Source organism: Diceros bicornis, chromosome 21, assembly GCF_020826845.1.
Source record: "Diceros bicornis minor isolate mBicDic1 chromosome 21, mDicBic1.mat.cur, whole genome shotgun sequence".
In the NCBI taxonomy this organism is placed as follows: domain Eukaryota; kingdom Metazoa; phylum Chordata; class Mammalia; order Perissodactyla; family Rhinocerotidae; genus Diceros; species Diceros bicornis.
The window spans coordinates 14,104,700-14,129,536 of NC_080760.1; the positions used below are offsets into that span (position 1 = coordinate 14,104,700).

A 24,837-nucleotide genomic window follows, 5' to 3' on the forward strand; every position below is an offset into this window, starting at 1 on the left:
TTAGTTTAAAAACAAAAACTATACAGAAGACTTCATACCATAACAATAGCTTAAATTTATGTCTTCAAAGGAAGAAGAGAGTCACATGTCTGGTAACAGAATCATTTTTCTAATTAAATCCACTTTTGAGGCTGAAGTCTTTTTTAAAAAAACTGATTTAAAATATTTAAGTAGCTAGTCTGTATACAACAAGTTCTTGTCAAGTTTTTTTCTTTTTCATAAATAGATTTGTAGGAGGCAGTATACATTTAATACTTTTCTGCCTTAAGCAAATAGAAATTTAGAAGTTTAGGTCAAGTGTTAAGCTTTATCACTTTGACACTGTCCTAAACTCATAATGTAGGAATTTTAAAAGGACCTTAACAGTTTTACAAACATAAATAAAGCCATAGTCACACTAAATTAAAAAAAAAAAAATCCTTAGGGATATCTTAGAGTAATAAAGTGACTTTCTCATATAAATAGTTTGAAAGGGTACTTAAGTTTTTCACCCAAATCGTGATGTACAAAAAAGTTATAATAAAGCAACCTGTATGTCAAAGCCCCAAGTGGGAGCCACAGCATTTATCTTGTTTATCATTTCTTTGGTATTCCCACTGTATAGAGCACAGTTTAAACACCATGTTCATCTAAGCCTTACTGGTTAAAAATGTTATGGCAAGGCAAATAAACTAGTTAAAAAACAGATTAAAGTTCACCATTTGTAAAAATTCAAGTTTTATAGTAGCTTGCTACAGCAGCTGTAGATAAATTAGTCACCTTATTACAAAACTAAACCTTTGTAAACAAGTGTAAATTTTATTTTCAAGAACCAAATTGCACTAGTTAGGAGTGTATGAATTTTGAGAATCTAAAAACTAGATTCAAAGCACTGTATCATTTAATGTACCCTTTAAGGTAGCACTTATCTAGTCCAAAACTCCAATGATAAAATTCCTAGTTTATCAAGATAAACATAGTAACACTGGATCAAAAAAAATTGGTACAGCATAAATCGTGGCTGGCTTCTATTCAGTCACCTTGGGAATGAAGTCATCTCTGTAAACAAGTCCTACTGTTTCTTTAAACAGATTTCTTCCTTAGTGCCAATTTTAAGTGGTTTTTTTTAAATCAAAGAATGGCAGTGAAACTTCTGAATTGGCTAGGACAGTCACAGCACTATTTTCCTGTAGAACTTTAATAGTTCAGTTCTATGAAATTCTATCCAATACTTGGTCAATTTCAACTTGTTTGCTTAGTTAACTTCTTTAGTGTTTTCCTGGTGGCTTTTCAGTGCTCTTTGGTGGTGTCATAATGCCTCCGTTGCACACTGGTGACAACTGCCCCCCCTTTCTGAAGGTGTTTACATAATTTACTTCATCCTATACATGTGAAGAAATCATGCAGAGATTAACAAGTAAGATAAAGCATTGATATAGTAAAACAAAGTCAAACCAGACTTTTAGGTACTAATTTGAGACTACTTAGGCTTCTAATATAATGGTCTCTTTATGTCTTTGCAACTGTGACTAGTCATATTCTAGAGGTTCAATAATTTGAACTGCCTTTACCTGCATTTTTTAAAACTCTTACCTGGACTACTGGCGTTGATTTTGAGACACTTCACAAATCTTGCTTTGACTTTCAAGTTATTAACTTTTCTACATTTTGAAATCTTTGTCCCTATTAGGACTTTGTCTCCTTACCATCTTATGTAACTGTCTGAAGTATTATTCCATAGTATCCTTACTATCAGTTTTAGTGACTTACTAGATAGTAAGACCAAAAAACCCCACAAGAAACATACCAGCATAGCCAGATAATTTGTATGTGTCTGGATATTGTGTCTGTCTTCCATAGAAATCTTCTTAAAAATTTTCAGCTTCACTGGACTAGTACTTTTTACTACGCTGACAAAAGGCACCATCCAATCTACACATTCTGAAATGTTGTCCCATTCCAAACCTAGAGAGAGAAAAGTTAGAAAAATATGAAAGTTACATCAGAAACTATCTAACGTATGCCTGATATATTGTTCCTGCTTCCAAATTTAAAGCTAGTTATTTTAAAAAGAAACCAAAATGAACAAGATTAGCAAGTCAAAACAGATTATCACTCTCAAACTATGTTTATAATGTGACTGTTTTGAGGGAGAAGGACTTTGAGCTTCTTAACCAGTACCTTCTACACATGAAACTGAAACTGTCAAAACCCAAAGAACTCTTAAAGCAGAGCTATAATCATGTTGACTAACTTCAAATGGATTTAAATTTCATTTGACCTTATTTTTTTTGTTTCTGGATATAGAGGACTAGAAAGTACTTCTGACAGAAGAGAAGGTAATCAGTAAACTGCTAAATTCTTTCCATTAAATTTTTAAACTCCTGCTTAAGCAGGTTGCTAAAGTTCATAAACAGTCCTTTTAAAAGTTGTGAACAGGTAAGAAGATAACAAAATATAGTATCTTACCTGAGGCTTTCTTAACCACTTCAATAGAGGTAAAATGGCACAAGGCAGCAGCAGCCAGTATTCTGTACTGGAACTCTAACGAGTCGATGGCTAGAATACACAGATCTAAAAGCTGACAGAGGAAAAAGCAAAACCACATGTATTTAGGAGAAGGATGAGTAGTACATGTTGCTACTAAATATCAGCTAACATTTTAGAGTACTTATGATGTGGGACCATATGCCAAGAGTTGCTAAAACTACAGAGATCCAAAGATAAATAAGCCACCACCCTGAAGGAAGTCGAGTCTTGGGATTGTAGGTCAGGAAGTGAACAGACAAGTAAAGGATTGTTATGATGCAATATGATGTGTAATAGTAGAAAGGGCACCTAATCCAGAAATGAGGAAGACAGGGAATATGTCTGCTGTTTAAATGAATCTTAAGACAAGGTCACCCGGAAGATTGGCAGGTAGAGAATGTTCTAGGTATAGGAAACAGTATTTGCAAAGATAAATGAGAAAGTATTACTTTCCTTTGGAATTCAGTTGAGAACATCTAAAGTAAAAAATATGAAATAAGCAAGGAGTACCTTGCCTTCATTCCTTATTTTAAGAAAAAGGAGGGGGTAGTTGGAGAGGCATGGCCTAGATTAGATCATAAAGGATCTTTAAGAAGTCAGAACTTTATTGAAATTACTGGAACATTTTAAATCATGAAAGTTACATTTTAAGAATGATCCCTTAGGGACTGGCCCAGTGGCGCAGCGGTTAAGTGCGTGTGCTCTGCTGCGGCAGCCCTGGCTTCTCAGGTTCGGATCCCAGGTGCACACCGACACACTGCTTGTCAAGCCATGCTGTGGTGGCGTCCCATACAAAGCGGAGGAAGATGGGCATGGATGTTAGCTCAGGGCCAATCTTCCTCAGCAAAAAGGAGGAGGATTCACATCAGATGTTAGCTCAGGGCTGATCTTCCTCACCAAAAAAAATGAATGATCCTTTAGACTATGGTGAAGCAAATACACAAGAAGAGAACTTGTTCTGAATGGATTAGTTAAAAGGCAGCATAATCTAGGCAATAAGAGAGCCTAACAGAGCAGTGGAATGGTGTAAAAGGGCTACATTTCAGAGGTCCGAGGTAACACCTCTCCAGTGGAATAAAACAAATCATGTTTGCCCCATTGGTCCAGAAGGTAAACATGAGTAGAAGAGTTGGAAATGAATTATTATATACCTCTAGAAACTGTTTCTACATTGTTTATGTATATATACCTATACATAATTTGGGATGCTGGGAATTATCATGGAAGAAATTAATAAGCCTTCATTAGGAAGCTTTACCAAATGAACCGATTCCAATATATTTACTGGTTGTCTAGCTTTAGTGTTCTAGATTTAGTGTTCATAATATGTTTACTACATTTAAAACACAAGTTAAATTTCAACCTTGGTTACTTAAAACCCATTCCAAAGTACAGTTCCTTCAATTCCATATGTAAGATCTTCACTGAGAATGTAGATTTTCTCCACTTATCTATGGCAGTTACAGCAGCCTTAAGATACTACTTGTAAGAAGTAGGCAGGAAAGGATGGCACCCTCCTCTTTTAATTAGTTACTTTGTTAGAATATTTATCATCTGCTGGCACAGGCACGTTTCACTTGAACTTAAATTTTTAAAAAATGTTATAACTCAATAAGGTGATTTTAATTCTAATATGTAAAATAGGTACCTTGTGTAATCAGATGTTAAGAGAGTAAGATAATCATACAGAATAATTTCATACCAGTATAAAGCCTGAAGACAACTGGCTGAAAAATACCTTTCCTCATTTTATATCAAAAAGAAGTATTTAACTTACTATTTTAGACTCTTAAAGAATGAAAAATACTCGTAATATATTTAAACTGAAAGTTTAAAAACTGTTTTCTAGAATTATTAAGCAACATAAATGTTGGGAATAGAATTTTATGATTTAGAAGTTTTGTTCTAGTCAGTCGAGTGAATTTAATTCAATATGCTGTCATTTTGTTGTATAGCCTGAGATTATAAATACACTGAACAAAACCAGTAATTAACAATAACATTAGCATATATTCAATAAAAATGTCAATACCTGAGCTATTTGAATGAACTTTTCCTGAGAATACTGAGGTAGAAGAACTTTAGGAGCATCTTTAAGAGCATCAACTTGGAGGAAGAGATTTAGCCAGGAGATGATTGTTACAGGACAGAGTTCCCATTTTAAAGCCTGTTAATTAAATTAAAATGCCTGTTAATAAATGTAGTATATATACACCACATTATATAGCTACTTTCTTAAGTAGTGATTTAAGAAACTTTCTCTGCTGTAGGTGTATTTCTTCCTAGGAGTTTTATTATTCTCACCCCTTTTATTTTTATTAAAAATATTTATAGACACCTCACCATCTGAAGCTGCTTGTTTTACAGCCTGTTACTGATATAGACCCCTTTATTATTCTCTACTTGTCTTTATTTACAAAGTTCATTGAGCCTGTTATTCATTCCTACTTTTCTCATTTCTTGCAGCCCACGGTCTTCCAAATCTGTTCTCTATTGAAAGTGCCCTTTTAATTGCATTCAATGACTCCACTGTTAATTCCATTCAGATCTTCCGAGAAATGATTCTAGACTTTTTCCTTTTTTTTTGGTGAGGAAGATCGGCCCTGACCTAACATCTGCCAATCTTTGTCTTTTTGCTGAGAAAGACTGGCCCTGGGCTAACATCCGTGCCCATCTTCCTCCACTTTATATGGGACGCTGCCACAGGGTGGCTTGACAAGCAGTGCATCGCTGCGCATGCACTTCCCTGCTCTGTGCCACCAGGCTGGCCCCTAGACTTTTTCTTTTTTTACGTGATATCCAGTGGCTCCTGGTCAAAATGTGAAAGTTAGAAAAAAAAAAAGGACAAAGAAGCCCTGGGACTTTACCGTTTATAAGAAGTCTAAAATAATTTGGAGAGAACAGTCTTAATGCCTGTAGGGCTGCCTAGGGAATTCTGTCTTCCCATTACATCCTCCTTATACTACACTTCAAATCTGAATCTGGATAACTTAGAACAATATCAACATGCCAACAAGATCCCACTTCTAACAGTTATCAATCTGAATGTTAATAGTTTGTAAACAATTTATAATAAATTTATAATTCATATTATAATGTACATAGTTTATAGATAATTTTTAAATGGAAGTCATTGTGTTTTCTTGTATGTCCTATTTATAAACCCATGATGTCCAAATTTAATAATGTACTTTCTAATAGGTAACATTCACCCTTTAATCTCTAATTTAAGGCCTGATTAATCACCTCTATGTTTCTCTCTTCCACCTTTTTATTAATAGCCCCTTTCTTTGCATATAGAAAGATGAAAAACGACAGTGAAATCATTCCGTATCTGTTAGAAGAAGGGGAAAATCAGAACTAAGATTTGAGAATCATTCTTGGAATTCATTTATATACACATGCTATGCTAACTACCTATATATTTTAAAAGTATTGTCCTTAATCACTTTTAAATTAAGAAAGTAATATATTCTCAATATAGGAAACTTGAAAGATAACAGAAAAATAGAGTTTACAAGTTAATTCCCCTCCCATCCATACCATTGTTAATATTTTGATGCATTAACCTCTTAGAACTGGATCCTAATACTAAACCTTCAGTTTTGACTACTTACATTGTAGTCTTTGAGATTCAGTAATAACTACTAAGTTACTAAATTGCAACTAGAAATAATAAAGATATAATTATTATTACCTTTAATATAATGAGTTCCATCCTTAAGATATCCTCTTCACTGCAAGCACCATCAGTGACATAAGCAAACTCTTGGACCTTAGGAGCATAGATTTCCTTTAAAATAGATTTTTAAAATTAGTATTAAGCAACAGTTGAGATTGAGATGAAAACAAAAGAATTATAAACAAACCACATACAGGCTTCATTTTTAAGGACCGCTTCACAAAGTGATTATAGTCATGCATTGCTTAACGACAGAGATATGTTCTGGGAAATGCGTCGTTAGGTGATTTCATCATTGTGTGGACATCATAGAGTGTACTTACACAAATCTAGATGGTACAGCCTACCACATACCTAGGCTATATGGTACTAATCTTATGGGACCACTATTGTATATGCAGTCTGTCATTGATCACAACGTTGTTATGCAGCAACGTGACTCTATAAATCTTAGTAAAATAATTGTCATAGCCAAAGCAACCTTACGTTTAAATATATTTTCATATCTAGATATCTACATTAGCTAACTACATTGACTGAGACTTATTTTCATAGAATTGATCTTGAATCTCAGTTAGTAAACAACTAGAGTATTTTAACCAGTCATTTCAGTTAAAAAACAAAAAGCCAAACTTGTATTAAGATTGCCTAGTATATTAGTCAGACCAAAACAAGACACTCAAGAAATAAGGTCTAGAACCTGAAGACATTTTCTTTGCCCCAGTACAAAAGTATGGTTAATCAAAAAATACTTTGTGCAGTTTGGCTGATGACAGGTCTGTCTGAATAGTCCAGAGAAGAACTACTAGAATGATCAAAGGAGGAGAGATGCCTGCACAGATGAGAACAGACTAAAAGATCAACATTCCAGTCTAGAGAGATACCTGAAACACAGTCTGCTTTCATGTAAGGATAGACTGAAAACAAACTTATTCACCAAATTTGGTAGAATTTGGGGATAGCCCTTACAGCTCAAAAGACAAATTTGGAAACAATAGAAAAAATAAACAAATGGGACTACATCAAACTAAAAAGCTTCTGCACAGCAAAGGAAACCATCAGCAAAACGAAAAGACAGCCTAACAATTGGGAGAAGATATTTGCAAACCATACATCTGATAAGGGGTTAATCTCCAAACTATATAAAGAACTCATGCATCTCAACAACAAAAAAACTAACAACCCAATTAAAAAATGGGCAAAAGACCTGAACAGACATTTCTCCAAAGAAGACATATAGATGGCCAACAGACACATGAAAAGATGTTCAAGATCATTAACTATCAGGGAAATACAAATCAAAACTACAATGAGACATCACCTCACGCCCGTCAGAATGACTATAACAAGACAGGAAACAACATGTGTTGGAGAGGATGTGGAGAGAAGGGAACTCTCATACACTACTGCTGGTGGGAGTGCAAACTGGTGCAGCCACTATGGAAAACAGTATGGAGATTCCTTAAAAAATCAAGGATAGAACTACCACATGATCCAGCTATTCCACTGTTGGGTATTTATCCAAAGAACTTGAAAACACCAATGCGTAAAGATACATGCACTCCTGTGTTCATTGCAGCGTTATTCACAATAGCAAGACTTGGAAGCAACATAAGTGTCCATCAAGGGGCGAATGGATAAAGAAGATGTGGTATATATACACAATGGAATACTACTCAGCCATAAGAAACGATGAAATCCAGCCATTTGTGACAACATGGATGGACATTGAGGGTATTATGCAAAGTGAAATAAGTCAGAGGGAGAAGGTCAAATACCGTATGATTTCCTTCATTAAGTAGTAGATAATAACAACAATAAACAAACACATAGAGAAAGAGATTGGATTGGTGGTTACCAGAGGGGAAGGGGGGAGGGGGGAGGGCGAAAGGGATAATTTGGCACATGGGTGTGGTGATGGGTTGTAATTAGTATTTGGGTGGTGAACATGATGTGATCTATGCAGAAATAGAAGTATAATGATGTACACCTGAAATTTATACAATGTTATAAACCAATGTTACTGCAATAAACAGAAAATTTAAAAAAAAAAATTTGGAAGAAAAAAAATATACTAACGGAAATGAATGCATGATTCACAGTCCCTCTCCTACCTTCAACATGATGCAGGCTTCAAAAATTTAAGATGAAGGTATTAATGATATCCATAATGTATTGTTTAAGAAAAGTAGATTGAGATTGTGTGAAGGAAAATCTCAGAAAAGGAGTTGCCTTCTATCCTGACACCAACATCAGACACAGAAATATTAGTCTGGATATAGACCATTATTGTAATCCAACATAGTATTTATTTCATTTGATTGACTGGTTTTCAAAGACCATTTTATTGAATCCAAATACCATAATTATGTATATAGAGACAGCATAGGTATATTTTGTTTGGTAGAATGAGCCATGGAGTATTCCACCTAGATATGAATTCCAGAATCTAAACCAGAGATTTATAATACGCTCAGATACTACAAAGGGAACTATGATATTTATCTTTCCTCTAAATCATAATGTTCAGAAAACATATTGAAAAAAACCACTCATCTTTCCTAAGGAGTTAATATCAATAGTGGTAGTAGTCTCTGGGATTAATGTGTTGATTTTAAAAAGTTTGGGGTAAATGTATCTATGGATAAACTTTGAGAACTTACCTCAAGTTTGGAAGCAATGAATAATGAGGTAATTCCAATGAGTTGAAGCATATTTTTATTTATATCCTTTTGTGTCAACATAAATCTATCAAAAAAGTCTTGTGCAAGATAAAACGTTTCCCTATGAAGTGTGTATACTTCACATACCTAGAGAAGAATCAAAACATTTAAATATTCCATAAATTTCTCTAAATTACAAAGTTATCTCTTAGCATACTAGACTTGAGAATACTTTTAAGCCCAACTTTGCTTTCTAGGGTACCAAAGCTGAGATAAGGGGGAAAAAAATTAACATGTACTAATAGGAAAAACAAATCCACTACTGTCCTCATTTACTTTTATTAATTTTATAGTTTTTTTCACATGGACTTAATGTATTTATTCCCAGATACATTTAGACTTTTGCTGACTATGAATGAGAACTTTTTTCTATTAATTTCCTAATTGTTTATTGCTGATAAATGGGTAAGTTTTCATGCTTAGTTTATATTCTTACTGATTCTAACAAAGTTCCAACTGATTCTCTTCATCGTTCTAGGTAGACATTTAACTACAAAACATTCCTTTCAGTGTGTTTACCTCATTTTTCATGTTTCACTGTACTGGCTAAGAATTACAGAAGAAAACTGAATGAATAACATTGGTGATAGACAGAATCTTTGTTATCCCTTGTTTCTGACTGTAATAGGAGTTCCCCTAATGTTTCATTAGTGTTATTATTAATAATAAATAGCATCTGTCATTTCCACACTTATTATAGGGAAAGCTTTTAATTCTCAAAATAACTCCATGAAGTAGGGACCATTATTTCCATTTTAAAGATGAGGAAACAGAGGGATAGATACATGAGTTTCTAATAAAGTAAATCTCCTATTCCTAAGTTTACTATGTATTTTAAAATCAGGAGTGGATATTGATTTCAAAAAATGTCTTTCATATTTTTTGATTTTGATTTTCATCCTTTAAACTATTAAGGTAGTAAATAGATTTTCAAATGTTGAACCATCTTTGCATTCCTAGACTGAAAGAATATACTAAGACAGAGTTTAATGCTCTGCTGGATTTATTATATTCTATATGGTTTTGCATATATAATTATTTACGGAAAAATATGAATAAATTTGATAGACAACCAGTGGATAAAAATCAGTGTAACGTAAAAAGGAAAAAAATAAAATCAACATAATTGTACTTAAGTTGCTTCCATGATCACTAGACACTCAGAAAAAGTCAAAAACCCTACTACCTTCTTGTACCCACATGATTGAAATATAATCTTCCCTTCTAGTTAGAATAACGAATAAGATGACCTGACTCAAAAGGACAACATTTTGTAGTCTTAAAAACTTCTGATAGCTTCTGAGATCTACTCTGCCAGATGTTACTCCACCAAAAGGTCTATAGTCTAGTCTCTCAGAATGCATCATCTCTATCTTAAAGACGGAAACTACAGAGCAAATATCCAAGGGTTGGAGGAAAATCAGTTTGTCATCAACACAAGTAAGCATTTCCTCAATAATAATTTTAGAGACGCTTTTAGAATTATTATCCAAAGAAAGGGAATGCACCTAAACGAGAGAAAATTCTGGCACAGATCTTTAGGGACTTCATGATCATTATTATTCCTTTAGATTAATGGTACAGTGTATTTCTGAAAGGAATAGAGATATATAATAAAGGGAAGCTACATGGAGCCTGGAGGGCTTAGGGCTTCTGGATATTCAAAGCCTCCTTATCACTTAGGACACAGAAATCAGGATTCCAAATCATAATTTGATTTTGGTGACAGAAAAGGACTTCTGAGGGCCCTGAAGCCTAGTGTTGGTTCTTCACTCTGCATAGCAGAATTCAAAACCTTGTCAACTATATATTCTGTTCATCTTGAGTAGCCTTGACACCTAGAACAGTACTTGGTACTCAGCAGTACCCACAGATACCAGGAATTCTGACTTGGGTTTGGGTTGTATGAGATGTAGTGGCTGTGTCCTCATGATTTTACTCTTATAAAGTAGACAATCATTTTCCATTTTGGTACCATCAACTACAATAAGTATCCCCAAAAAGATGGCTGCTGGCAATGGATAATATATCCTGAGGGCACATGGAAAGCACATTTATGTCTAAGTATTTTTCCATCATACAAAGGAAATTTGTATTATTAGAACATACCTCTAAAAGCCAGTCTAGAAGTATTGACCTCATCTGTGGTTCCAAGTCAGAATGCAGAACTTCAAAATGTTTATCATGAACGTATCTGGTCTCTTTTTTTAACATGTTTAGCCAGACATCCGTTGAACATCCCCAGCTATGGAAAGGGGAAAAAAGGAATAATTTAATTGTGTGATCTACATAATATACAAGCTATCTGTTTTACAAAGAATAAACTCAGCTTTCAGACACTGAAATCTAACTTTCGCTTAGAACTTGGAAGGAGAAGCTCTTAAGGTAAATTAGGAAAAAATTGCTACCTTAACTTTTAGAAACCTTTTCTTGAGCACGAAAAAGTAGAAGCCTGAAATTATACAGCAAGAACTTGAACTATGATAATCTAAATTGATGGATTTCCAAAGAGGGCTTTCTAGTCCTCATTTATTTATAAAGGTTCCTTTTTAAGATAATCATGTTTTCTCAAGAGCAACACTAAAAAGGTAAATATTTCAAGCATATGATCCCCAGTAGAGACAAGTCTCAGTCATGTCCAAATGGATCATCAATAGTAGTCACCTACAGTGGGAGTAAGGTGAGACAGAGTATGGAGAAGAAGAGGGTGAGTTTAAATATCTGAGTCCATTAATTTGCTTATTAAAGGCAAATAAAAACTATGACACTACATGTTTTGTATAAGCTGTACCTCTTAGTCATATTCATTAACTAAAAAAAGAATTAAGTACAGACCTTACTAAGCTTGGTAAGAAATAAATAGGGTTGACATATCAAATGAAAATGCTGTACATGTTAAAATGCTTCCATCTTAACAGTTTAGATAAATTATTTAAACTCCATTAAAAAGGTGATTCAGTTCTTCTGATAAGGCTCAGCAAGCAAATGAAAATAACTATAGAACCAATGTTTTAAATACTCATATCATTTGCAAATAGCAGTACTCTGAGATAAAATATACACTTAAATATTAGTAAAGCAATTTTTTACAAGTTTTTCTATTCTATAATGCAGGCAAAAATAACTCAAAGGAGTACCATATATTAAATCAGTACAATTTTAATCTTTGACATTAAATTACTGAAATCTTTCTTACCTTAAGTCAGGCAAAGGTGAAGGATTAATAAAAAGATTTTTAAATCTGTAATTTGTAAATCTGGAGAAGTCACTTGTTCCTATTTCTTTGTGGGGTGTTTCAATGATAATGCAAGGACTGATCCCCCCAGATAATACAGGTGGCCAACAATTCTGTCATTTAAAAAAAAAATAAAAAGAATATCTATTCATGCAATACAAAACCAGCTTTTGTCTTGGGTCTTTCATAAATGGAAGCTAGTATTTCTAAACAGTCTATAGTTTTCCACCAAACACCACTGTTAGCTAACGTTGCTGACAATCTAGTTAATTCAACATTCATATTTTATGAATAAGCCATATAGCTCATATCAGTCTTCATAAAGAGTAACAGGATGTTTTAGACAACAAAAAATTCTGGAAATACAATGAAGTATTGGGGGAGGGTAGGAATAACAATAAAATGCGTCTTTAGTCAAATACTAATCACTTCCAAGATTATAAAATTGAAGTTCTCCCTGTTTTTAGCAACAGTTGCAAGGGCACCTTGTTTTATAAAAAGCTTTTTTTTCCCAGTTAAGCCTGCTCCCTTACTTGAGAATACTTGAAGGCACAACCTTAAATATGGAATCAAGTGTAATCAATTACTTAAATACTTAAAGGACCCTTTCCCCAATCAATGCTGCTTTCAAAGAGAACCAAAGTGTTTTCTGTATAACACATAGGAAAGAATAGGTAGCACAGGGCTGGGTGCCAGTCTGTCAGTGACTTCAAATCCTATTTATGTCCCAAGGAGCAGCTATTAGGACCCTTCACTATAGTCAGAGAGGGAACAAAGAGCAGTACATTGGACAGATTAGGCGGGCCCTGGTGCACCAGGCAGCTCCAAGAGGGAGGGATTTACAAAGAGGAACCAGCTGCTTCAAGGCAACTTACTCTGCAGCTGTAGTAGGATTCAGGCACATACAAACTACCCCAAGATAAGCGCCTTCCTGCTGACCTCTAGGGGCATTAAAAGTAAAAGTGTCAGGAATCTTTCTATTGCCAAGCAATAACCCAATTCTATTCTTATTTGTCCTGCATTTGTTTCCCTCCAATCCACCCAGCCCAGTTCTGCATTACCCTAATCTCATACTGGTGTTTCTTGGTGACCTTCTCCTCTTTCCTTTTTTTGACATCCTGGAAAACAGAAAAGACCATTGGTAAACTAAGGTCCCAGCAAGGAATTTCCTCTCTCTCCCTCTCCTCTTAACTCACCTGGGCTGTTTTTCTTTTCTTGGCCTGAATTATCTGGGCGTCTTGGGGGGAATCCGTCCGGCTGGGCTGGGGCTGGGGCTTAGCTTGTAAACGGCTACTACAGTAAATTTTTTAAAAGGAAGTTTAATTAGTAAGTCATGAGTTTCAAAGGCAGCAGCTAACTTTGAAGCATATCTCCAAGACAAATAACGTTACCTGCGTCTTGACATCCTCTTCTTTCAGGTGTATGCAACCTCTGGAGGGGAGGTAGGAAAAACCAGGGTCAAATACATTGTCATCCATGTCTCCAAGTGCCAGTTAGACGCTGATTCAGAAGTTACAGCCAAGTCCCTCAGGAGACGGCCTGAGCCATTTTACCATGCTGTCTTCTGCACTGTGTTAGTTATTTCATGGTGTTAATTTTCGACACATGCCTGCATTTCCTCAACTGAATGGTCAGCCAATGTGCAGCAAGTGTCTTCAAAAATTTACAAAGCACCCTCAGCACCCGGAACGCTCAGGGAGGCAGATCTCCCCCAAATGGGTCCTTTTTGTGTCCTCCATCCTGTCCCCCGTACACCCCGAGTGGGGCTTGGGTAGCGCCCCCACTTCCCCCCTCCCATCCTGGACGAGCCGCGGGGAGAGGGGGTTGTGGAGGCGAAAGGCTGTGGAGAAGCCGGTTCCGCGCCAATTTGGAGAGCGGCGCCGGCGGGGAAGCAGAGGGCGGAGGGAACTGAGACTTGTGTCACGTCCTTCAGTCTCCTTTCCCTCCTTCCCAGCCTCACCGGGCTCTGCCTGTCGCTTGAAGGGGCACCGGGACCCCGACTCCAGATGGGGTGTGGGAGTGAAGGAAAGAGAGCTAAAGAAAGGAGAAAACTGGGCTGGTCGGGGAGCTTTTCTCCCCGTGAAGGGCACCCAGACCCCCATCCTCTCTCCCTAGGGTTAGCTCCCCAAATGGGGCTGGGAGAGAGAAGCCCCTAGAACGAGGGGCTTTTCCGTGGCCTCCCACTCAAGGGCATCCCTCCATCCCCCGCCGCTTTCCCGGCCCCCTGCCAAGAGTCCTGACAGGGACCGAACGCGGGGACCCATGCCCCAGCCGCCTAGTTCTCAGCCCTCCCACTGTTCCTCCCCCAGGCTCCCGCCCGCGGCACGATCGGCTCAGGGGGCTTTCTTTCCTCCCGCATCCCACCCTGCGCCCCGCACCTCCTCACCGCCAGACCCGCTACCGCTCGGCTCTCAGCTGGCGCCGGCGCCAACCCAATATATAGGCCGGGCCAGGCCCGCCCCGCACGCATGCGCCTCAGCCTGACACCTCCGGACAGCGCGCTCCCCTCCCCCGCGCGCCCGCCCGCGCCCGCCCCCGCCCCGCGGGCCCGCGCCCCGCGCCCTGCCCTCAGTTCGTTCCGGCCAACCCCGAGGGGCTGCAGGACCCGCTCGCCCAGGCCCTGAGTCCGCGTTCACCTGCGCTCCACTTCGCCTGCCTGCGCGGCCCGGCGGCGGGAGGGAGTCTCTCAGAGGCTCCTCCTCCGCGGCTCGGCTCCCTGCCGCTTGGCTGCCGCATCTCCCGCCAGTACCTTCCTGTCCCCTCCCGCCTTCAAATCCCGATCGCAGGGGCGTCAGGCCGCGGCTCATGCCCGGCGTACGGCCAATTTGTGCCTGCTTGGGCGAGCACAGAGTGGCCAGGAAGTGGCCATCCTGCGGCGCATCCTGGCTGTCCCGCCAAGGCCTGAAGGAACCGGGTGCTTTCCTAAGAGGCGCGGGGACCAAAAGGGCCCGCCCCTGCGGGAGGAGCGCAGCTTCGGCTGGAGAGCTGGCCAATGGGAGGCGAGGACGGCAGCACAACGTGGAGCGGCTGCAGAATGTAAACACAGCCCGGCGCGCGTCCGGCCACGTGTGTCCCCCCGCGCCACCCGTCGGGCCTGTGGGACCACCGGGAGCGCTGTGGCACCCCAGGGCAGCCATGCTCCGGGATGCCTACTTGCACTGTGCTGCAGCCCGCAGGCCGAGGTGCGTATCAACCGTGCTTCCCCGCTCCCTGTCCCGCCGACCGGGCTATCCTCCCCGTGGGTGGGTCACTCTGCACCCCGCCGCCCTGCCGCTGCCCGGCGGCTTCCCACTCTGTAGTCCCCGCGCAGGAAACGCTCACGCTCTGCTGCACCCTCCCTTCCTGTCCTCCCAACCTGTAATTCCGGGGCCCCAAGGGTAAGACGCCTCTCCAGAGCAAGGCCGAGGGCGGCTTTCCCCTTCCCCGCGAGAGCACCGGCTCTTCAGGGGCCGGGTCCAGCGGGGAGTACCGTCCCACCACGTGCGGCTCCGGGCCCGCCCGCCCGCCGCGCCCCGCCCCGCCCCGCCGCCGCCAGCGCGCCCTGCGGAGCCCGCGAGAGCTGCCCGCGCGGGAGGGAGCCGCCCGCCTCCGACCTATAATGGCAGGAGGTGGGTCCGATGCATTTCCTTCTCTTTTCCCCCATATCTAAACTTAGGGGCACCCTCGCTGCCTCTAACGCCCCCTGAGCGCGCCCCAGACTGGACATCTCCAAGTAGGACAGGCCGATGATACTCCGCGAACAGGTTTTGCAGCGAGAGCAGTGGGGCGGGGGACGCCTCCAGGAACAAAGGCCCCCGGGGTGGAGGAGCCGTGCAAAGGCTTCCTGGAACCCGCGGCACTCCTCCGGGCGCGGGCCGGCCGTGTGCGTCCCTCTGCCCTGGCCCCGAGTGAGCCGCCGGGCTGGCCCCGCGTCGCGGCCCGGCGGGAGCCCTTCCCGAGATGCACCAGGCGGCGGCGGCGCCGGGACAGAGCCGGGTCCCCGCCCCGCGCCTTTTGTGCCGCTGCGCCCGTGCGGGCCTCAGAGCCCCGAAATAACGAGCGCTCCTCGGGCCGCCCGGGCCGGCAGAGTCCTTGTTCGCAGTTTCTCTTTCGATTCTTACAACAGTGTGGTGACACCGGCAAAGTAATTGTTTTTCTCCCAAATTTATGCCTGAGGAGATAGTAAAAGTCTTGCCCAAGGTGATATAGATTCAGAAGAGTCCCAGAATTTTGTCAGTCCCAAGAAATTTCACACCATTTATAATGCTTCTGATGGCTCTCTCCTTAGGGGAAGCGTTGCCTCCCTTTTGCAGTCACCTCAAAACGTTGTTAGGATGCAAAGGTTAGAAAAGGGAGGTCTTGCAGCAAGTGCGTGTTACCTGAGCGTAAGCAAAACTGGTGGCCTAAATGAGTGCATCTGATAATCAAAATATACTGAAAACCAGGGATGTCTATTAACATTTGTAGGATTAATCTTGGAGTATTATATGCCCAGCACTGGGCTAACGAGTAAATTACTTGTAAACAAGACACTGTAATTATAGGAATGAACTTTAGTCAATGCCCTTGAGTATAAAGTGAACCGAGTGCAATCATCGTAAAGGAGAAATTAGAAACAATCCCGAGTCCTCTTTGTGTGGACACGAACAGGGTGAATTCTGCCATATTCCAAGTACCTGGTCAGTGGTCAAGTGGAACTAAAAAGAACCTGGGTTTACCTCTCAGATGGACCGAGGTTCCAGTCCTGCTCCGTTGCAAGTGCCCCAATGCCTCCAGAAAAGATGCAAGACACTAATTTTATTTTTATTATTATTCTTTTTTTTTATTTTTTGTGAGGAAGATCAGCCCTGAGCTAACATCCATGCTAATCCTCCTCTTTTTGCTGAGGAAGACCGGCTCTGAGCTAACATCTATTGCCAATCCTCCTCCTTTTTTTTTTCCCCCAAAGCCCCAGTAGATAGTTGTATGTCGTAGTTGCACTTCCTTCTAGTTGCTGTAGGTGGGACACCGCCTCAGCATGGCTGGAGAAGCGGTGCGTCGGTGCACGCCTGGGATCCGAACCCCCGGCTGCCAGTAGCCGAGAGGGCGCACTTAACCGATAAGTCACCCGGTCGGCCAGCAAAACACTCATTTTAAGGGTTGGTTTTTTTGTGTGTGTCTGTGGGGAGATCAGCCCTGAGCTAACATCTGCCAAGCCTCCTCTTTTTTTTTTTTTTTTTTTGCTGAGGAAGACTGGCCCTGGGCTAACATCCATGCCCATCTTCCTCCACTTTATATGGGACGCCGCCATAGCATGGCCTGACAAGCCAAGCGGTGCGTAGGGGCGCGCCGGGGATCTGAACCCGCGAACCCTGGGCCGCAGCAGCGGAGCACGTGCACTTAACCACTTGCGCCACTGGGCCAGACCCTTACGGGTGGTTTTAAAGATTAAATTTGATCATGTGTGTAGAGACCCTCTCTCGCATGTGCGCCTGGCACAGAGCGATGCTCAGTGCTAGCTCTCCGCTCTCCTGCCTACCCGCCTTACTAGCTTATACGCATAGAAATTAAGTGGTTTTAAGGATCCTGAACAAAACAGGAAGCTGAATTATAAAATTACAGTTTCCCAGAATTTTGTTTATGTAGTCATCCTTTGGGTACCTACTTTAGGCATCATCTTTCAATATGTTATCTTTTGTTTCTATTTTTATATGTTCATTTTTAGCTCCCTCTTTTCCCACTCATCCGTTTTAAAATTCGCTTCCTTTGAAATGTATGAAATTCCTTTATATTTGTAATAATTTTAGAAATTTTGGCATTTTCTAAAGTATATTTTCCCCATTGTACATGCAAAGTTGAAACATCGTGGTAAATAAAACTATTGGCCTCTACAGTGCTTTCATTTTCAGAAAAAAAGGAAGAAAAAAAACCCAGGAAGAGTCTTAGAGGCACAGGTTTAAAAAAATCAGGCCCAACCCACCTATTTTTTGTTTCTGTGCCTTTTCTTTGCCAAACCTCCTCTGTGAAGCCTTCCTGGACTCTTTTCTCTGTTCTCTAGTTATGCTACCTCACAGGACGATAATTACCTATTAAAATGTCTTTTATCTCCAACTAGGCTTTGGACATTGTTTTGTTCATCTTTTTGTCGCCAGTACCGAGTAGTTCAGAGGCATACATAGTAGGACCTTGGTAAATACTGAATTTAATTATGCATAGGATATCCTATCAGAGAACTTTAATTCTCTAGGTTAGAGTGATGGGTGGGAGAATTATTCCCGATTAATATGAGGGCTTTTTTGTAGTAATAGACTCTTTTTAGAAAAGTTTTCGATTTACAGATAAATTGAGCAGGTAGAACAGAGCTTTCATATACTCCTCCACCCTCCGCCACCACCTCACCCTTATTTATTGACACATTAGTGTGGTACATTTGTTACCATATGAATCCATGTTGATGCATTAACTAAAGTGCGTACTGTATTCAGGTTTCCTTAGTTTTACCCTAATGTCTTTACTGCTGCAGGATCCAAACATCACATTTAGATGTCATGTCTCCTTAAGGTTCCTCTTGGCTGTGACCGTTTCTCAGACTTTCCTTGTTTTTGCTGTGCTTGACAGTGTTGAAAAGTGCTGGTTAAGTGATTTGTAGGATGTCTCTCAGTTGGAATTTGTCTGATGTCTTCTTGATGGTTAGATGAGGTTATGGGTTTGGGGAAGAAGATCACAGAGGTGAAGTGCCATTTTCATTGAGTCAGTCAAGAGTACCTACTGTCATCATGGTTTATGACTGCTGATGTTGACCTTGGCTCAGGTATTGTCAGGTTTCTCCGTGGTGAAGTTACATCCCCCCTTTTCCATAATATACTCTTTGGAGGGAAGTAACCATGTGATGCCCACACCTAAGGAGGGGAGAGAGGCTCCACCTCCTTTAGGGTGCAGTATCTATATAATTTATTTGGAATTCTTCTGCCTGGGAGATTTGTCTCTTCTCCATTTATTAATTCATGCAGTGATTTATTTATGTCAGTATACACTCATGGATATTTATTTTATACTTTGAATTATAATTCAATATTACTTTATCTTTTGTGTGTGTGTATGTGAGGAAGATCAGCCCTGAGCTAACATCCATGCTAATCCTCCTCTTTTTGCTGAGGAAGACCGGCTCTGAGCTAACATCTATTGCCAATCCTCCTCCTTTTTTTTTTCCCCAAAGCCCCAGTAGATAGTTGTATGTCACAGTTGCACATCCTTCTAATTGCTGTATGTGGGACGCGGCCTCAGCGTGGCCGGAGAAGCGGTGTGTAGGTGCGCCCCCGGGATCCGAACCCGGGCCGCCAGTAGCAGAGCGTGCGCACTTAACCGCTAAGCCACTGGGCTGGCCCAGTGTTACTTTATCGTATGGCTCAAATTGTTCTAGCTTTGGCCAGGGTGTTTTTAATACTTTTTTATTTCATGGGGCTAATTTGAAGTTAAGCAAAAATGAATACAGGTAAATGATAGTCAGTATTTCTCAAATCATAAGAAATAAAACATTTTTTCCCATTTGATTAAATTTGCTTATTATCCCTTAGCCAAAACATATCTATAGAAAAAATATCCATCCAAATTTTAATAATGGATTACTCATTAGACTATTCCTTTTATTGCCTCATCAAGGACATTTTTCAGTAAACTGCCTTTTTTTAATGGTGACTGGTGGTACAATGACTACTAGTCTAGTTTGGTGCCACCGCCTTGATCTATGCTAGGGCTCCAACAGTTTAAACCACCATCGCACTTGCATTATCACAGCAAACAATAACATGGTTAAAAAAGGCAAATGCCTTAATTTTATTATGTAAATAGTTTTGACTTTGTGGTCCCTCTGAAAGGGTCTTTGCGACCCCCAAGAGGTCCATGGACCACACTTTGAGAACTGCAGATCTAGTTTCCAAACCAGAATGCTGGGAGTCATCTTACGCATTCCTTTCTTCTTTTTTCTGAGCTCCATGATTACAGTTAGCACTTCGTGAGTAAGACGATGTGCTAAGCTCTACTCTAAGCTTTTAGATTGCATTAACTGCTGTAGTCTTCCACCAACACTATGAGATGGGTACTATCACTGTCATTCCTGCTTTCCAGATGAGGAAGCCAAGGCACAGATGTGCCCAAGACTCAGAGTGGAATCTGATCTAGAGCCTCTGTGCTATGCCGCCTCCAGGTACCACGTCATTTCCAAATTAATCCTCTTTTTACCGTCTGCCTTAGTTCAGGGCTCGTCTCTCCTCAATTACTGCACTAATCTCCTAACTGGTTTTCCTAACATGTGTTGCCCCTTCTAATCTGCCTAGTAATGTATTGCCAAAGCTGTCTTTCTAAAGCACGTATCTGCCCACGCCGACACTGCCCTGCTATGGATTGCCTTCGGTTAAAGGCCAAACCCCTTAACTCACAAAGCCTCTCACATCGGGAAATCCAACTGCATGCTGTTCTCCACACCACCTGCCCTTCTCACGTGCACCTTCGCACTTGCACCTCTCATTCTGCCCCCTCCACTGCCTTGCCCCAGCTAACTCCCATATATCCATTTGTACTCAGACACCACCTCCTCTAGAGAGCTGTCCTGCCCTGCACTGAGGCAGGGCTCTCCTTTGCCCTTCCTTGCCTCCTCACCCCATGCTTGCCCCTACCACTGCCCTTACCAGGCTGCAGGGAGCTCCTGGGGGTGGGGGCTGTCTCTTTGATCACTGGAACCTTCATGCCTGGTCTGGGGACTGCAGCCCGCTTTGTGGGATGAATGGAGGGGGCAGCGGAGGCGTGCTCACCGGGAGCGGCCCTCCTGACCAGACTCCAGGGAACACTGCCTTGAAAGAGCTTTGCAGCTGGCATGTTGGAGGGCTCAGCAAGGTCACGGCTGAGCGCTACCCTCTAGAGGCAGAGCTGTTCCTGGCCTCTGGGATTCCAGAAGCACCAAGGAGTCTAGGCAGGAGCGCCTGGCTCTGTGGGAGCTGCCCTTGGCCGCCATCTCAAGGGAGGGGGCCCTTGAGAAGGAAGGCGTCTTAGGGTGTGAGAGCTAGAGCTCCCTAGAGAGGGCCAGTCCTGCTCCCTCAAGGTTTGTGTACTCCACAGTGCAGAGAAAGAACAGGGATCAGCAGAGCAGAGCTGGAAATCCAGAAACTCTGGGCGGAGGTTGAAATAGGCAGGAGGGTGCAGGGCGGATCAGCCTTCTCTGGGCCAGGCACTGCTCTTGTTAACTGCAGGGGATATGGCAGTTAACAAGAAATGGTCCCTGTCCACAAGAGCTTACTTTCTATTGGGGTGGAGGATTGAGAATAAATGGGTAATGAATAACTATCATTAAGCACTATGGAAAAGATAAAGTGATAGAGGGAACTACTTTGGCTCTAGGGGATGGGGGGGATCTGGAAAGGACTCTCAGAGGAGGTGATATTTTGTCTAGTTCATTCATTAATTCAACAAATGCTAGGACACAGTAGTGAAGCAATCAAAAATTCCTGCCCCCTCAGAGTTTAATTCTGGTGGAGGGCGGGCACAGAAAACAACAAACATGTGTCAGATAGTAATAAGAACTAAGAGGGAAAATAAAAGCAGCATAAGGGATGTGATGGGAAGTGTTATATTAGATAGATGTTCAGAGAAGACCTCTCTGGTGTGACTTTTTTTTTTTCTTGTGAGGAAGATTAGCCCTGAGCTAACGTCTGATGCCAAGCCTCCTCTTTTTGTGGAGGAAGATTGGTCCTGGGCTAACGTCCTTACCCATCTTCCTCTGCTTTGAATGGGATGCTGCCGCAGCATGGCTTGACAAGTGGTGCGTCGATGCACGCCTGGGATCCAAACCTCTGTAACCCGGGCCACCGAAGGAGAATGCGGGCACTTAGTTGCTGTGCCACTGGGCCGGCCCCTCTGGTGTGACATTTTGAGCAGAGAACCATGAAGTGAGAGAACAAGCCTTGCAGATGAGGAGGAAGAACATTCCAGGCAGAGCAACATTAAGTCGAAAGGACCTTGGCATATTGAATGAACAACAGGGAGGTCGGTATGGCTGAAATGTAGTAAGCAAGGGAGACAGTGCGAGGAGAGGCAGCAGGAGGGACCACTGAAAATGATCCAGGTGACTGCTGTGTGGAGAGTGGACTCCAGCAGGGAGACGGGTAGTAGACTAGTGCCATCCCGGTGAGAGATGATCGTGGCTCAGAACAGGGTAGGGTTGATGAGAAGTGGTTGCATTCAGTGTATGTGTTGAAGGTGGAACTGAAAGGATGTGCTGATGGATTAGATGTCCAGGACAGAGACACGACAAAGGTGAGCACCTGGATGAATGGTTGTCGCTTATTGGAATGGGGAACTGATGGGAGGAGATGCTTTAGGGCAGGAGGAAATCAAGAGTTGGTTTTGAACAGGTTAAATGTTAAAATTATTCCCCTACATTTTATTATGAAAACTTTAAACATTCAGCAAAGTAGAAAGGATTTTATAATGAAAACCCGTATACCCACCACCTAAATTCCATCAACATTTGCTGTGCTTACTTTATCACAGTTCTATTTATCCATCCCTCTATCCAGCCATCATTCCATCTTATTTTTTGATGCATTTCCAAAAAAATGGAGGTATCAGTACACTTCCCCCTAAATACTTTAGGATGTATAGCATTAACAGAGTTCAATATTTGTTTAGTATTTTTTCTTTTGTGGTAAAACTTACTTTCAGTGAAAAGTGCAAATCTTAAGTATACATTCTTGGTGGATACACTTGTGTAACTGAAACTCCTGTTATGGAATACTTGGACATAACTCCAATGTTATGGAACATTGGCATCACCTTCAGGTAGTTTCCTTTCCATGTTAATCCCCACTTCCACCTTCCTAGAGGCAGCCACTGTTCTGATTTTTTTCCACCATAGATTGGTTTTACTATTTCTATACTAGAACTTTATATTATATATAAACTTTATTATATTTATATGGAATGATACATATATACTCTTTCATGTCTAGCTTCTTTCACTTAACACAGTGTTTTTGACTTTCACCCATGCTGTTACATGTATCAGTACTTTGTTCCTTTTTATTGCTGAGTAGTATTCCATTGTATCATTTGTTATTTTTTAGTTTTTGGCTATTATGAATATAGGTGCTGTGAACATTCTTGTTCATTTCAGTTTTTCTCCCTGCTCTTAGGTGTGATCCCTGCTCCAGCCAAACCAGTCTACCATATCCCAGGAACTGATCCTGCACATTCCTTCCTCTGTGTTCCCTTCAGGGGCCTCTTTATGGTAGCCATTGATTTTGGTGACCCAGCATGTATTTCTCCCTCTCCCTTTCTAGTATCAGAACCTTCCTACCACCCACAAACAGGATAGGTACATAAACCCAGCTTGTTAATCATGGTGCCCTTTCCCTGGGCAACAGTTTCGGGGACAGCTAAATGGTCAAAGCAGAGGCAGAGTCCCTCCCTGAAATGACCATATTCATTTCTTTTGGGTATTATATCTAAGAGTGGAATTGCTGGGTCATAGGGTAGGTAATATGTTTTAGTTTTATTAAACAAACAAACAAAACTGTCAGACTTTTTTCCAAAGGTCCATCAACAAAAGAATGGGTAAATACATTATGGTATAGTTATATTATAGAATACTGTGCTGCATTTAAAATGAAGTAGAGCCACATATATCAATATGGATAAATTTCAAAAACATAATGTTTGGCAAAAAAAAAAAGCAAATTGTAGATAGAAACCTTTAGTATGTTACCATTTGTATAAAGTTTGAAAGCATGTGAAACAAATATTACATGTAGTTATGAATATATACTTGTGTAGTAATAGCATAAAAGCATGCTTTGCAAAAATAATCATTGATTTCAGGATAGTGGTATCTCAGGCAGGGGGTGGGGAGACAATTGGGATCAGAGGGGTTCATAATGGGCTTCAACTAGATCGGTAAAGTTGTATTTCCTTAAAAATATCTGAGGCAAACACTGTAAAATGTTAAGATTTTATAAAGCTGGGTGATGGATACATGTTCATTATACCAATCTCTGTTCTTTTTTGTTTCTTTGATTGCTAACTTGTCTGAGGAACTTCTCCTGAAGTGTTTATTTCATTTACTCTCTTCACCCCTGCTCTCTGCTTCTGTGGGGAGTTGAGATGCGGCTGAACCAGGAGGTGGGCCCAGAGCTGTTCGCTCCACTTCGGAGTCTCCCTCTCAGGACTGCCGCAGTTCAGAAAAAGCTCCTTAGAGAGCCAAGGAGGAGGGTCCTGGCGGACAGGGCTCCTCTGACCTGCTCCCGGTTACTACAGCCTCGCAGATGACTCCCAGCCCTTCCTTACCTCCTCGTTCCTAAATTTAGGTCTGTGATCTGGGGCAAGCCCTCCCGCCAATCCCAGGTCCAAACCCTACTTAAAATTGAGCTATATAAGAATATTTGTTCTGCTCCATTGTTCGGGGTTTTTCTTCAGGGACGCACACTGTATGTTTGAGCAATTACCTTTGCCTGTCTTCTCTATCACTGCCTCTCTAGTGATTTTCATTCATTTCTATTTGATTTTCTTCACCTTTATTTCTATTCTTTGTCTTCCACAGTGTCCCTTAGAGTGGTGTCTCCTCTCTCGTAATTTGGTTTTCGTTTCTGAAATGTTTTTGTATTTTTCTTATGCTTATTTTCTACACCTGCCCGCTCCTGTTTCCTGTCCCGTTGTCTATCACCTTCTTCGCCTGACCATCCCTT

At 41.2% G+C, this 24,837-nt stretch overlaps 2 protein-coding genes across 4 annotated transcripts; one reads left to right on the forward strand and one right to left on the reverse strand.

Moving 5' to 3' along the window:
* Window positions 1-37: 37 nt before the first annotated feature.
* On the reverse strand, window positions 38-14,894 carry CCNE2 (cyclin E2). Of its 3 annotated transcripts, XM_058564638.1 has the most exons (12): window positions 14,785-14,894; window positions 13,540-13,579; window positions 13,345-13,441; window positions 13,210-13,266; window positions 12,110-12,261; window positions 11,023-11,158; window positions 8,854-9,000; window positions 6,206-6,301; window positions 4,541-4,675; window positions 2,449-2,560; window positions 1,787-1,944; window positions 38-1,361 (listed from the first exon to the last, which is right to left on the reverse strand). In XM_058564638.1, the coding sequence occupies exons 2-12, from the start codon at window positions 13,551-13,553 to the stop codon at window positions 1,248-1,250; spliced, it is 1,218 nt and encodes a 405-aa protein (XP_058420621.1). In that variant the 5' UTR covers window positions 13,554-13,579; window positions 14,785-14,894; the 3' UTR covers window positions 38-1,247. The 3 variants fall into 3 exon arrangements, with proteins under 3 accessions (XP_058420621.1, XP_058420620.1, XP_058420622.1); XM_058564637.1 differs by lacking the exon at window positions 14,785-14,894 and having other exon boundaries at window positions 13,540-14,316; XM_058564639.1 differs by lacking the exons at window positions 4,541-4,675; window positions 14,785-14,894 and having other exon boundaries at window positions 13,540-14,318.
* LOC131419404 (uncharacterized) lies at window positions 14,617-23,444 on the forward strand. Its single transcript, XM_058564474.1, has 4 exons — window positions 14,617-14,719; window positions 14,774-15,330; window positions 20,231-20,309; window positions 23,290-23,444. Exons 1-3 carry the CDS (start codon window positions 14,617-14,619, stop codon window positions 20,282-20,284), a joined length of 714 nt encoding a protein of 237 aa, XP_058420457.1. The 3' UTR covers window positions 20,285-20,309; window positions 23,290-23,444.
* The last annotated feature ends 1,393 nt before the right edge of the window (window positions 23,445-24,837 follow it).

Excerpts from the sequence above, each read along its gene's own strand:
- CCNE2 (XM_058564638.1), bottom strand. Across the intron at positions 4,676-6,205 it reads TGGAACTCATTATATTAAAG|GCTTTAAAATGGGAACTCTG; the intron begins GTAATAATAATT and ends TTTAATTAACAG. Across the intron at positions 2,561-4,540 it reads AGTTCATTCAAATAGCTCAG|CTTTTAGATCTGTGTATTCT; the intron begins GTATTGACATTT and ends TTCCTCTGTCAG.
- LOC131419404 (XM_058564474.1), top strand. The coding sequence starts at position 14,617 with ATGCGCCTCAGCCTGACACCTCCGGACAGCGCGCTCCCCTCCCCCGCG. Across the intron at positions 14,720-14,773 it reads CGCCCCGCGCCCTGCCCTCA|TCCGCGTTCACCTGCGCTCC; the intron begins GTTCGTTCCGGC and ends CCAGGCCCTGAG. Across the intron at positions 15,331-20,230 it reads GCTGCAGCCCGCAGGCCGAG|ATGAGGAAGCCAAGGCACAG; the intron begins GTGCGTATCAAC and ends CCTGCTTTCCAG.